Genomic DNA, 13488 nt, shown 5'->3' with positions numbered 1-13488 from the left:
GTGAGACAGCAAGACTCTGATATCTGGGAAAGAACATTCCAGGCGGAGGTAATAAGAACACTTTGATGCTGGGGCTTGTTTGGAGTACTCGGGAACCACAGAGAGGCCAGTGGGCTGATGCAGGAGAGGGGCAGGAGATGAGATCAGAGAGAGCAAGACAGCAGAGCAGGGGCCAGACTGGGGAGGGTCTCACAGGCTACTCCATGGACTTGCTTCTGACTCTGAGATGAGAAACTACTAACTGACATATGAAAGGATTGCTCTGGCTGGTAGGAGGTGAGCTCTAAGCAAGGAGACCAGTTAGGAGCCTACTGCAATAAACCAGGAAAAGAAGACAGTGGACTGGACCAAGAGGGAGCATGGATCAAGGACCATGAGAAGTTTTATAAATCTGGATGCTGGAGGTAGAGCCTATGAGGTTTTCTATGGATTGGACCTGAGGTATGAGAAACAAATGTGACCAGGGAAGCCCTAAAGGGACTTTGATATCTGCCTTAAATTCCACCCTCACCCTTCCCTTTGGGTTGAGCCGTTAGAAGAAGTCTTCATTAAAACACATTCAGGCCGGGCATGGTGGCTCAAACCTGTAATCCCAACACTTTGGGAAGTTGAGGCGGGTGAATCACCTGAGGTCAGAAGTTTGAGACCAGCCTGGAAAACATGGCAAAACCCCATCTCTACCAAAAACACAAAAATTAGCCAAGTGTGATGGCAGGCGCCTGTAATCCCAGCTATTTGGGAGGCTGAGGCAGGAGAATCACCTGAATCCGGGAGGCAGAGGTTACAAGGAGCCGAGATCATGCCACTGCACTCCAGCCTGGGCAACAGAGAGAGACTCTGTCTCAAAAACAAAACAAAACAAAACAAACAAACAAAACCCCACAAAAAAACACACATTCAATGTCAGGTTAATGTTCTAGTTATTAATATATCAATCAATGCTGGCTTAGCAGTTCTTCCAAAAGTCTAGGCAAGAGATAAGAGTCTAAAAGGCTGGGAAGGGGACTTGAATAAGTGAACATAGATTGAGAACTACTCAAGCAGTTATTGCTAACTGACTGGACAAGGCAGGAAAGGGAAGGAAAATGGCTTGCTGTGACCACTGAATTGTGGTGCTATTAACTAAGAACTAGAAAAGGAGGGGGGGAAAAAACAACACCAGGAAGCTGAAAGTAGGTCTGGAAATAGAGATTATGAGTCCAGTTATGGGTGGTGACTTTGAGTCAATTGTGCAAAAGCCAAAAAGATAAATCCCCAACCCCATTTCAGAGTTTTTCTCTTGACTTATTTTGAAACACAACAGGGCCTCACTATTTGAGCAGAAATGTTAAATCAGCATATTCTATGAGAAATGTCATTATTTTCTTTTTTTTTTTTTTTTGAGACGGAGTCTCGCTCTGTCACCCAGGCTGGAGTGCAGTGGTGCAATTTCGACTCACTGTAACCTCTGCCTACCGAGTTGAAGCGACTCTCCTGCCTTAGCCTCCCAAGTAGCTGGGACTACAGGCACCCGCCACCATGCCCAGCTAATTTTTGCATTTTTAATACAGACAGGGTTTCACCATGTTGGCCAGGCTGGTCTTGAACTCCTGACCTCAGGTGATCCACCTGCCTCGGCCTCCCAAAGTGCTGGGATTACAGGCGTGAGCCACCTCGCCCGGCCACCATTTGATTATTTTCTAGTAGGCACGGTAACTAAAAGTAGGCCATCAGAATCCATCCCTTTTTAATAGGAAGGGGCTCTTTGGAGATCTGTCTCAATAAACTGGATTTACAATCACACAGCAATTGTTGTACCACTTAACATTCTACAATGCAGTTTAGCTATGTTTTTTTGTTTGTATGTTTGTTTTGGGTCTTTTTGCCAACAAGGGTGCTAGATTCTGAATATGAGAATAACAAACACAGACTTCTCAGACTTGTTTTTTCATTTCTAAGCTGGTAAACCAGAAGTAAGGTTTTCATTCAGAACCCACACAATTAGCATTGAACATCAGATCTGCAAATTCCACTATACAGTAGACATAAAGAAGTGGACCAAAATTCAAGTCAAACAACTGATTAAAGGTCAATGGTGTGCCAGCTACCATGCTCTCTAGTGGGAACAGAAGGATGAGTATGGCATGATCTATATGCCTAGGTGATTCCCACCTTACCAAAAGGTCTATGATGCCCTCCCCATATATCAGAAGGTATGTTTGCAGGCTTGGAATAGGGCTGATATCCTATTTGGAAATGCCTAACACTCAAATGGTTTGGAATATTAGAGACTTCTTACCTCTACAATTTATCTGATAGCTGTGTCTGTTCCAGAATAAACACAATCCCTGTTGAGTTTGCAACTCTACAATAAACCAGTGAAAGGGAAGAAACATACATGTTACAGAGCCCCACATTTATTATAGACCTATAAAACCTTTAAACCAATGGAGCTACTTGACTCCCACTTCAGAAAATCATTCAAACAAAAACAATTTCTAAAGAAACCTTTTTAAAGAGTTAACCCAGGGCTCTGTTGGATTGCTCTAGTGGGTTTTTCTTTGCTTTCCTTCCTTTTCCTTCTCTTTTTTTTCCCTTCCTCTTCTTTCCTATTTAAATATTTAGCTACCTACTCAGAATTGCTATTCCTCAATTAATTTGTGATTTTTTAAAACTTAAATTTCTTAAAGCTAATTTCAACTAGTAAAAAGAAAAATTATTTTGTTTCAATGCTTGCTATCAAGGAGCTTGTAGTCTAGTGAGGGAAGGTGGACAACGAAATGGTTACCAAAAATACCACATAGAAAGTGCTAGAATAGGTCAGATGCAGTGGCTCACACCTGTAATCCCAACACTTTGGGAGGCCGAAGCAGGTGGATCACTTAAGGTCAGGAGTTCGGGACCAGCCTGGCCAATACGTTGAAACCCCATCTCCACTAAAAATACAAAGATTAGCCAAGCATGGTGGCAGGTGCCTGTAATCCCAGCTACTCCGGAGGCTGAGGCAGGAAAATTGCTTGAACCCAGGAGGCAGAGGTTGCAGTGAGCTGAGATCGCACCACTGCACTCCAGCCTGGGTGACAGAGTGAGAGAAAAAAAGCAAGAAAGAAGGAAAGACGGAAAGAGCTAGAACAGAGGTACCCAGGATGCCAGGGAGCTGAGAGGAAGGCATACCTGCTTCGTAGGTACGTGTGGGGAGGCGAGTTCACCCAGCATCGCATCACAGCATCACCCGGAGCCATGAGCCGCTTTGGGTACTTTTCTTGGGGAACTAAAGGAGAGAGGATGCTGGACGTGGGAAACGGCAACCGTGAACAGGTGGGGCAGAGCCAGCAACAGTAGCTACGCTGTCCAAGCCCCACACGTTCTTTCTCCTGTGGCTGCCTTGTCTTGGCCGACATGCCAGTTCTGAACCAATGCATTTTTCACCACCTCCTCTGCTACCATCCTCCTTCTCTGTACCACTGCATGGATTCCCAACAGCTCTACCTGCTTCCAGAACTTTCCATGACAGCTCTTTTCCTGCACAGCAGGCAGAGTGGTAATTGTGCATCCATCAGGTTATGTCACTCCCCTACTTCAAACCCTCCCGTAGCTTTGCATCGTACTGCCAAGCTGTGGCAAAGGTCTTTGATGTTATAAAGACCTGCATAACCCAGCCATGCCTGCTTCTCCCACCTCATCTCCTGCTTACTGCTCCTCTTCTGCGCACACACACTGGCTGCCTTGCTTTTTCTAGAACTCATGGAGCTTATTTCTCTCTAAGGCCTGCCCTACTTAACTCTCTTCCCCAGTCTAGCATGTTCTTCCCTTGGATCTTCTCAAGATCACTCCTTATGATTTAAACCTTGGCTGAAATGTTACTTCTCGAGACAGGCCTTTCTGACCACCCAAGCAAATACAGTGCCCCACCCCGTTTCCCTGTGTAATTTTCTTCAAAGTACTTGTTTTATATAGGGTTTCCTCTTCATTCTAGGTTTGGTCCGTTTTGTTCAACATTGAATCTCCAGAACTTAGGAAGGGACATTTGTTGAATAAACTAATTCTAATCTCAATTCCCAAGTGTAATGAACATTGGGTCTCTACTACAGTAAGCAAAAATGTGTTCCCTTTGCCCCCTCTCACCATTGACTTTTGCCTCAGGAAACTTAACACCCTTCTTCTAACACCTAGACTGTTTTCCCCAGTTATTTTCATGTTGGTTTATTATTCCAGCCATCTAGTAACAGAATAAAACTTATGTGTGACAACCAGTAAACATAATAAGATACCCACTATTTATCAAAGGCTTCCTTTGTGCTAGATGCCATACATATATTATGCAGTTAAATGTCATAACGTCTTCACTGTATCGTCTTATCCCCATTTTAGAAGGCATTTTCAAGTAACTTCCAAATAACATAGAGACTGCCTAATTTCTATACTATTCCCGCATTTCAACTGAGTATTCAGATCTTAGAAAAACAAACTTATCTTTTCCATGCACACAGTTTTTTTCATAATATCCCAGAAACCAACTTGAACTAGTACTATAATAGGTAAGCAAATAAAGAAAATATTAGATTCAATTGCTGTCTGTATTATGCATATTGAAGCATCAAGTAATAATTTTCTCATTAAAAATATGGCATATAGTTTCTGAACATGTGCCAAGCATATCTCCTGCATATATTAGTAATCCAGAACCAGGGAGATTTTTAGAATAGTTATTGCTAGCTGTTATGACTTTAGCTAGTACAGAAATGTATTCTCTTCTTTATTTCTGTAAGAAGAATAAATACTTGTTCACTCCCTAGTTAGAAATGTCTTAAACTATAGTATTGGACAGTATCACATTCTGATACATGACAGATCATAAGGCAAAACCAGTCTCCTTCTGTTCCTCAGGGGCTTTCTGGATTTCGAAAGTCATTGCTGTGATGGAACTCATCACAGCTCAGTTCTCAGAACTTCATAATATTTGCTGCCATTTTCAGATAAGTTCTAAAAAGAAACAAAGAAAAATAAGAGTGTTTCATAATAAGGATGCTTTTTAGAAGCCATCTGAATTCTAAGTGGCAAAAGGTAATGCTTCATTGGGATGGGACACACCTGTGGACCACGAGGGTTCCATGTGTACAAAATCATTATCTTCATATTTCTTTCCTTGCTGTTTCAGCTTTAAGGTCAGATATCACTAAGTATTGTGATGAGATGATGTTCCTTTGAGTTGAATCTAAACAATTGTCAAAGGGGGAAATAGCATTTATCTCATATAGACAGCTTAAAAAAATGGAGAAAAGCCAAGACCACCAAGGTTTTCCTCCATGAACTATGTTCCCAAAGCTTCCAAATATTTCCCAAAGTGCTTTCCTCAAGAGAGCCAATACTAATCAGCCCATCCATGCACCCATTTCCCATCTGCTCCCAGACCATCTCATTACCCTGGCAGCCCCACCCTCGCTATTCCTCATCAAGAAATTCCCTAAAAACTCTCACATATGTTGGGAAAGGCATAATGTACGGAAAAGCTTTTCCTTTAAAAAATGAACCTTTAAAGGCTGCATCTCCTCTAATATCCCCCTACCACCCACTCAGTAATCCCAGATCCTTGACTCTGACCTTCACACGGCATCGTTCACCTTTACTTGTTTCCAACTTTAAAAAGTGGGAGACATCTGAATATTGAAACTGTAAGCTGTTTCAGAACAACAACCATATCCTCCTTTGATGCCGCTCTAACACTTTAGCACAACATAGATGCTTAAACTAATAGCAGGTTACATAGTTAGAGGGAACACACAGGATCGTATATTTATGCCTCAGATTACAGCTTTTCCTCTTTCTGCAGCACATAAGAGAAGTGCAGATGTCAGTGTTTGAGGCCTGTCTGTAATCACACAGCCATGGAAAGCTGAGCTCCGTGATGGCCGGGGATCAGCCTCACCAGCTCTTCCATGGGGCCTCACCTCCTCCCCATTGTCCCTCTGCTGCAACCAGCTTGCTAGTCACAGGTCAGAGATGGCCTTAAATCATCCTGGCTAAGGCTGGACCATGGTCCAGGATCCCTGGAATGCTTACAAATGACTTCTCCTTTGCTTCTACTTGTTTCCAAAGACTCCAATTTCAGCCAGAGTTGGTGTCCGTTCTGAAGAACTCTTAAAACACAAGGACCTTTAATCACACGAGAAGTTGAAGGGAAGGGAATGGGGTAGCTCAGGAAGGATAACAGGTCCACGCTTTGGTTCCTTCTTTCTCGGCCAAGTGCTGACTGACCCTCCCCGTCAGACAGGGTGCAGGAAACGGACTTTGCTCTGGCTTCACTAGCAGAGTTGGGAGAGGGTGGGAGGAGTTGAAGAATGCCCCAAAGGAACAGATTCCAGAAGGACCCAATCACCATGTGAGCCAGCATGCCCCGAGTGCTGCTGAGTGCCAGGGGCTTGGGTGACATGTTGAATTGAAAATCAAAACAGCATGAATGCATACTTTATTACAGCCAGAAATAGCCAAGTTTTGTCAAGACTTCCACTGAATCATCCAGAAACTGAGGAGTTAAAGGGAACTTGGATAGGAAGAGAAAAGCTAGAGAGGGTCAACAGGCTCTAAAGTGAGCGCAGAAAACAGGTCTTGACTAGGATTCAGAGTTTAGAGGGTGGTCAGAAAAAGCAAAGACTTCAGCAGTATTTTACTCTCTAAACAGGGAGGAGGGTGGGGAAATATTGGAAGAGAACCCAGCTTGGAGTGTGAAAAGCTGGAGGCTTGCCAGAGCTGGGAAGGGGGTTGGATCTAAATGGAGCCTCCTCCATTTCACTGTTCCAAAGGACCTACTGGGTCAGAGGGACCTCAGCTCGTGGGATAGGGAGGAGAGAAGGAGTATTTATGTTAAATTAAATCTATAAAACAGAAGGAAGGCTGAAGCTAATGCCTTTGTTGCCCTTCGGATGGCATTTATGTGCATTAAGCTTTCACACATCTCTGCAGACAGCTGCCAAAAGGAATTATCCGGCTGCAAGAGCTGCTCAACTGCACTCCTACACAAGTTATGTGTAGGCCAATTTCACGTAAACAGGATTCCCTGACACACTTTGGCAATTGAAGTGAAGGTTTCACCAAAGTAAGTGTTTTAAACTATTTTTAAAAATACATTAGATCATAAATGGCTTGTAATACTTTAATGTACTATATTATTATTTTTCTCAGGTCTAAGTCAACACCCCAGAGCAAGAAACAGAGGAAAGAAATTCAATCACAGTGTGGTGGCAGAATGTTGTATGCAATCAAAGAGTAACACTCATTTATTCAATGGGTATTTATTGAGTACAAATACAATGAACACACTTCACTGATGCTAAAACATACTTTTCACAACTTATGGATGCAACTTACAGTGGATGGTGCCAATTTTATTGACAGTAGTTTTTCTTTCTTTGTGGTACATTTTAAAGTGGAACATTTTAAAATTGTATATTTCATTAAAAATTGAAATATTTCAAAGGTATCTTAGATCTGATGAAACAGGAACTCATCAATATCATTAAGTCTCAGTTTAAATGTTGTCACCTCCTCCTCCTAGAGGCTTCCTGGACCACCAATCAAAGGGAGCCCATCCATCACTCTGAGTCTCCACCACCTTACCAATCATATCTCCATGGAGACTGTCTCTCTTGTATTGGTCAGGAATTATCCTAGGCTTAGTAGGTTCTCAATAAACGCTCTGGAATGAATAAAAGTTACCATTTATTGAGCAATTACTACATGTCAGACTCTGAACTAAATGCTTTACAGAGGGAAATCCCATTTATTCCCAACAACTGAAAGGTCATTCTTACTCCCTACTTTACAGATGGGGAACTTGCAGCAGGTAAGTGGGAAAGCAAAGAACTAGAGCTCAGCTCAGCCTGACTTCAAAGCCCATACACGTATGTACTCTGCTACACTGTGTATCGCATCCAAGGCCCTGGAATTGTTTTGTGCTTGATTCTCTGGCTGGTTTAGAGATGTAAGGCAAGATGAAGTTATTATACAAAGAAGAATACAACTGTTTCCCCACTTTTGAAAGGTAATATTTGCCAATGGGGAATCACCACATTTCTCTAGACCTCTAAGTGCTTCATTTATAAACTCCTGTGCAAACATAGAGATGGAGGTGCCGGCATCTCTGTCCAGTAAATGAGGAAGGGCTCCAGGGAAGAGACAGATATTTAAACTTTGTGTGGAACGAGCCCACCACTGGTGAGAGAGAGTGCGGCCCACCCAGGGCTCTGCAAGTTATCTTGAATGGCAAGGACACAGGGTATACATGAAGAGGTATCAGGAGAAGAGTAGGTACAAGGGCCGTGGGTGCCTTGCTCAGAGGTTTGGGCCTCATTTCATAGGAGTCATTTGTGGTCTGTGTCAATATGGACCTTATCCCAATCCAGTCCAACTTCTCTCCCCCATTCAGCATCTAACTCGAAGTAGAATGTTGATGTCTGGCACTGCCATTTCTATGTCAACTGATGGCTATGCTTAACAGAGACTTCTAGCCCCAGGGCAAAGAGAAAATATAAAAAGGTGACTAGGAAACTGAGTGATGAAGTGATCTTGATTATAAGTCCATCTATGACGAGTCAACATAGATAGAGCCAATTAAACTTGTCATCTTGGGTCTCAACGAAAATACTGAAGGACACTACAAAACAGAGTTCATTTAAAACAGAGCCAGCAAACTATAGCTGCAAGCTACATCCAGCCTGTTTTTGTATGCCCTGTGAAGAAAGATTGGTTTTTACATTTTTAAAGGGTTGTAAACAAATAAACAACCCTCATCCCAAATCAAAGAGCATATGACAGAGGAGCCTAAAATGCTACCTGGATTTTTACAGGAAAAGACTTGCCATCCCCCCACCTAGGACTTTACATGTCCTTTTCAATGTCTAGACAGTCACAGGCCATTTAAATTGGTGCTCAACGTGACTAGACCCAGAGAACTAGATCTATTCACCACTTCAAATATTAGAGCTCATTTAATACTACGATGATTTATGGATTAATAATTCCTCTTATGAGAATACTAAAGTTTTAGCTATTATTAGACTCATGCTTACCTTAAATTTTTCTTTGATGATTTAAAAAAATTTCCTTCTTACACATCAACGGGTTTGCTAGCTTTTGGCCAAATGCTATAACGGCAAAGGGTTTGCCCTTCCTAGTGCTGGTGCTAAGAGGCCTCCACAACACCCTGGTATTTAAAGCTTACCAAAACAACTTTCTTAATTAAAGACCTAGTGAAAGCCCTGACTCTCCTCCCATCAGGTTATTACAAGTGGGTGTAGATGGAATTTTTTAAAAACTTAGCCTACCTTTAACACTCTTCAAATTGCCTTTCCTTTAGGACCACGAGGGGAGGGGAAAAGAAGAGGAGAGTTATGGATTTGCGGATCCACAAATCCAGCAGGATTTAGCTTTCTATCAAACGGTAATTCAATATTTACCAAAGAAGGATGTTTTGATGTGGAAATTTTTACTTTGGTTTGTATCTCATCAGAAAAAGTGTTTTTGGTTTTTGTTTTTGTTTTTGTTTTTTGTAACCTTAGGTTTACATATTGAAAAGATACTCAGACTTAAACATGAAGACTGTTCTAGATACACAGTCAACTCCTAATCACTGGACTGGAAATCACCCAGGCATACCTGAAGCTGTTTTGCAGCATTAGATATGCTATGGCCCAGGTATTCCGTAGTAAACCTGGGCTCCATTGCTAGGTGATTAGCCATATACTTCTGTCTTCTCGGCTAAAGCATTTATTGCTTTTCATCAGCACAGACAATATAAAGCTGAAGATGTAGTCAACTCTTAATCACTTGAAAGCTGACTCTTCTGTCAGTAAATTCTACCTGGCACATGACTGCCCATGACTCTGAATGACTGAATGGATTGGGGTCAGCTTTTAATTTTATCAAGCAAGATTGATGCAAGCCTGTGATGAAACATTAATATCTGAGATGCCTTGCCACACACAAGCATGAGGTTGCTTACAGAGTCTTTGTCTAGAAAATGTTTTCCTTCCCATCCCTGCCTGAGTACACCAACATTTCGCATTAGAAACCATATTTTTCCTAAGTCAAAAGAGACAAGTGATTATTTTTTCTTAAAAACTGAACCATTACATTTAATTAAAAATATGTCTCCATGCAACCAACATTTCTTAGGCAGTGCAGTTCAAGAAGGGCAGGGGAGAGAGAATAGAACCTTGGTTAAATCACAGTTCTGACAGTCCAGAGCTATGTATAAACTTCTGCAAAATCATACACTCCTGGGACTTGGTTTATCAACAACAATCATCTTCAAAGCACACCATATGTGCCAAACACTGATACGAATCATTTCATTTAATCCTTGGCATAGCTTGAGACAAGGGCAGAGAAGAAAGGAGGAAAGGTGTGAAAATGAGGAAAGGTGAGAAAACCGAGATACACCAACTATGATTTTTACTTTTCCTGGTTATGAAATAATTCACATCTAAGTAATTTCCTTAAAGAAGTGAAGGTCTCAAAGCTACAGAGACGCAGATGTGAGCATCACGCAAGTGGGCTAATTCTAGATCACTGGATCTTAACCAGACTTCCTAAATCTTTAAGATGTAGGGCTGGACTAGGTCATCCAAGAGCCCTTCTGGGTTTAATATTCCAGGGACCTAATCATGCTGCAGGAGGATTAAAAGATGACAATTGCTTGAAAGACCAACTACCAGCAATGAAAGGAGTGGAGAGGAAAAGAAATCTGCAAAAAAGTGAATGGCTGCCATGAAGCTAACAGCTTCAGGAATTGCTTTTGGTTGACGAAGGGCTCAAGAGATTTAGTGCTACTCAAGCATTTCCCATATTTATGGGACAGACTATGAACCATTCGATCTTAATTAAATCACTGAAAAATCATATCCGCAAAGGGGGAACACAACATAGGACTGGTTATTCTTGGTTTTGAAAAATTATGTTGCCACTTCCTATTGTTTTAAAAATGATCACTTAATCTCTTTGAACTACAGCCTGAATCCCCCACTGAAATATTTAAGCCTGTATTCGGTGACAGTCATCTATATTAAAGGCACTGAAGGAAGCTGGTGCCCCTAATTCAGGGTGCCCATTTAGGGTAGAGGAAGCAGGAAAATGCCACCAAGGACAAAGCAGAATCGGGGCAGTTATCTGGCATCTGATCGCCAGGTAACTGTTTCTCATTTTGCTTTGCCCTTTAGCAGAGGACTTGGGGGGCTGCTACACAAGGATGGGGAAGGTCGTGCAGCCATTGCTGTTGACTGCGGACTGCTACTGATGACCTATTTGAGGATGAAGCCAGGGAGGTGGGTGCACTCTGAAGAAAAAAGTTTCTTTAGTCAGGTGGTTTGGTGGCTTAGAATTGGGACCTCAAATGAGACAAAAAGTCAAGTCAGGAATTGGGAAGCCAGACTCAAAATGCTAAGAGAGTCAAACATCAACCCGTTACTTTTCTCTCTGTCTTAAATACTGTAGACCAAATTACAAGGGGTAGGGGTTTGGGAGGGGGATGAGGAGTGAGCAGGAGGCCGTAGAAGCTATCTGGTTGATGTGCACTGCTTTATAAGACAGGCAGCCAAGACGACCAGAAGCGAGTATCTTGCCCAGGGTCCCACAGGGCAAAATTAAAGTTCGAAAATTTTCTGATCTCCTGAAATGATGGGCTTGGAAATGTTTTTACAGCAATTTAATTAAAATCCAAAATCTCTACATTTTTTAGAAGTATGCTGTCTACAGAATCTGAGAATCCAGAAGATGCCGGTTTTAACACCTGGTTGTTATTGTACCGCATTACAGGACCTACCTAGGCCCGGAATTCTGTTAGATGACAAACTGGACCTAGTGTTAACATTCTAGTCTTTCCCCCAGTCTAAATACAAAACACAATATAGTTCTGTATCCAATCTGTTCAAAACTCCTAAACCAGCTCTCAGTCTGAGATGGTCCTCGCAGAGTGATGCCTGCCCCAAACACCCACACTCGGTGATTTCGAAAATACATGCAGTAGCCTCGGCCACCTGCGGGTGGTACAAAGGGCGCCTTGAGGACCAGAGCTGGATGAAACGCCGGCTTACAAACCCCGCTCCTCCAGCACATTCAAGTCAAGGATCCAGCTCATTGTTTCCGAGGAGCGGAATGAATTGACCAGCTGAGCGCCGTTCTCCCAGTTACAGCGTCCCCAAGCTTCCGGCTTCGGAACGGGGCTCACCGCGAGGACACAAAAGGGACGAGCTCGGGCATCATTGCGGATCCCCGCCGCCCGCCGAGGCCAGAAAGCTCGCAGCGTCGCGGCCGCCCAGGTGTTACCGTTTACCCCGTGACGGAAGAGCCACAGTCTCTCGACTCCCCACCCCCTGAAAAGCGCGTCTGCAGAACGGGGGCGCCCCCAAGCCCTGAGCGCCGCAGCTGCTCGGCCGCCGCCCCCACCGCGCGTCCCCGAGTCCTCGGGCTCCCGGCTTCGCTGCTGGGGAGCTGACCCAGCTGGCTGGCTATGGGGTCCCGTTCTGGGGCTGTCCTGCTGAGTCGGGGGTGGGGGAGCGGTGGCTACAACTCCCGGGTGCTCGCAGAAACTCCTCTGCGCGCTGATGTTGCAGCCGCTGTGGCTGGGGCGAGGGACGAGGGGCGGGAGCACCGGGAACTTGAGGGCGCGGAACCCCCAGCGGGGCGGCGGCGGGCAGCATCCCCGACCCGACCCCGACCCCCGAGACGCGGCGCCCCCCAGCGCCCTCTGTCCCCACCGCTCGGCGCCCCCCAAGGCCCTCCGTCCCTACTGCGGAGGGGCGCGCAGGGGGCCGGCGGGGCCCGGGTACCACGCTCCGCCCGGCCCCACCTGCGGATGTGGGTCTCCGGCCGGAGGTCCCCGGGTCCCCCCTCCCATCCCTGGAAAAGTCCCCGGGGCGTCCGGGCCCGACCGGCGCTTACCCGGGGAGGGGCGGCTTCGCATGCCCGGGCGGCGCTCGCAGGTCGGGCGGGGAAGGTGCCGGCTGCGCTGCGCCGGCTCGGGCTGCCGGAGCGCCCTACAGCCGCCGTCGGGCTCGGGCTCGGGCTCGGGCTCCGGCTCGGGCTCGGGCTCCGACTTCCTCTTCCTCGGGCTCGGCCCCACTGCTCGGCCGCGCCCCAGCCCGCCCCTCCCTGCGCCCCGACGCCGGCTTCGGCGGCCGGAGCAGCGGATCGCTCGTCCCGCCTCCCCTCTGCCCTGAGGGCGAAAAAGGTGGAGAGGAGGGGGGCGAAGAGAAAGAGAAATTAGGCACTTTGCCTTGTCTCTGGAGCCTTGCCAAAGAGAACAGTCAAATTACAGCCTCGGGGGGAATAAAGTTTTTTTTTGTTTTTTTTGTTTTTTTTGTTTTTTTTAATTCTGCTACTGTTTTCGCAGACACAACACTTTTCTTCATTTTCCAAGCTCTTCAGGTTTAGCTTTCCTTTGGACGTAATAATTTCCTATGTGAGTCCTTTAAAATAATACCCAAAATCATGGTTTTAGTGAACATTATAGTTTTA

General features: G+C 44.8%; 1 protein-coding gene across 3 annotated transcripts in view; it reads right to left on the bottom strand.

Annotated features, from left to right (window-relative positions):
* PLEKHG1 (pleckstrin homology and RhoGEF domain containing G1) overlaps positions 1-13129 on the bottom strand; it is a 242938-nt gene extending 229809 nt beyond the window's left edge. For 2 of the 3 annotated variants that reach the window (XM_054490719.2, XM_054490718.2), the window contains exon 1: positions 12913-13127. Coding sequence is in view for 1 of the 3 variants with exons in the window: in XM_054490716.2 (XP_054346691.2) it covers positions 12913-12934 (22 nt within the window). In the remaining 2 variants the exon portion in view is untranslated. Of the gene's footprint in view, positions 1-12912 lie in introns of all 3 variants that reach the window. The other variant, XM_054490716.2, reaches the window with a different exon arrangement.
* Between the last annotated feature and the right edge of the window lie 359 nt (positions 13130-13488).

The sequence above is a fragment of the Pongo pygmaeus genome, chromosome 5, assembly GCF_028885625.2.
Source record: "Pongo pygmaeus isolate AG05252 chromosome 5, NHGRI_mPonPyg2-v2.0_pri, whole genome shotgun sequence".
Taxonomy (NCBI): domain Eukaryota; kingdom Metazoa; phylum Chordata; class Mammalia; order Primates; family Hominidae; genus Pongo; species Pongo pygmaeus.
Note: the sequence above shows the minus strand (reverse complement) of the source record. Positions and strands in the feature narration are given on the sequence as shown.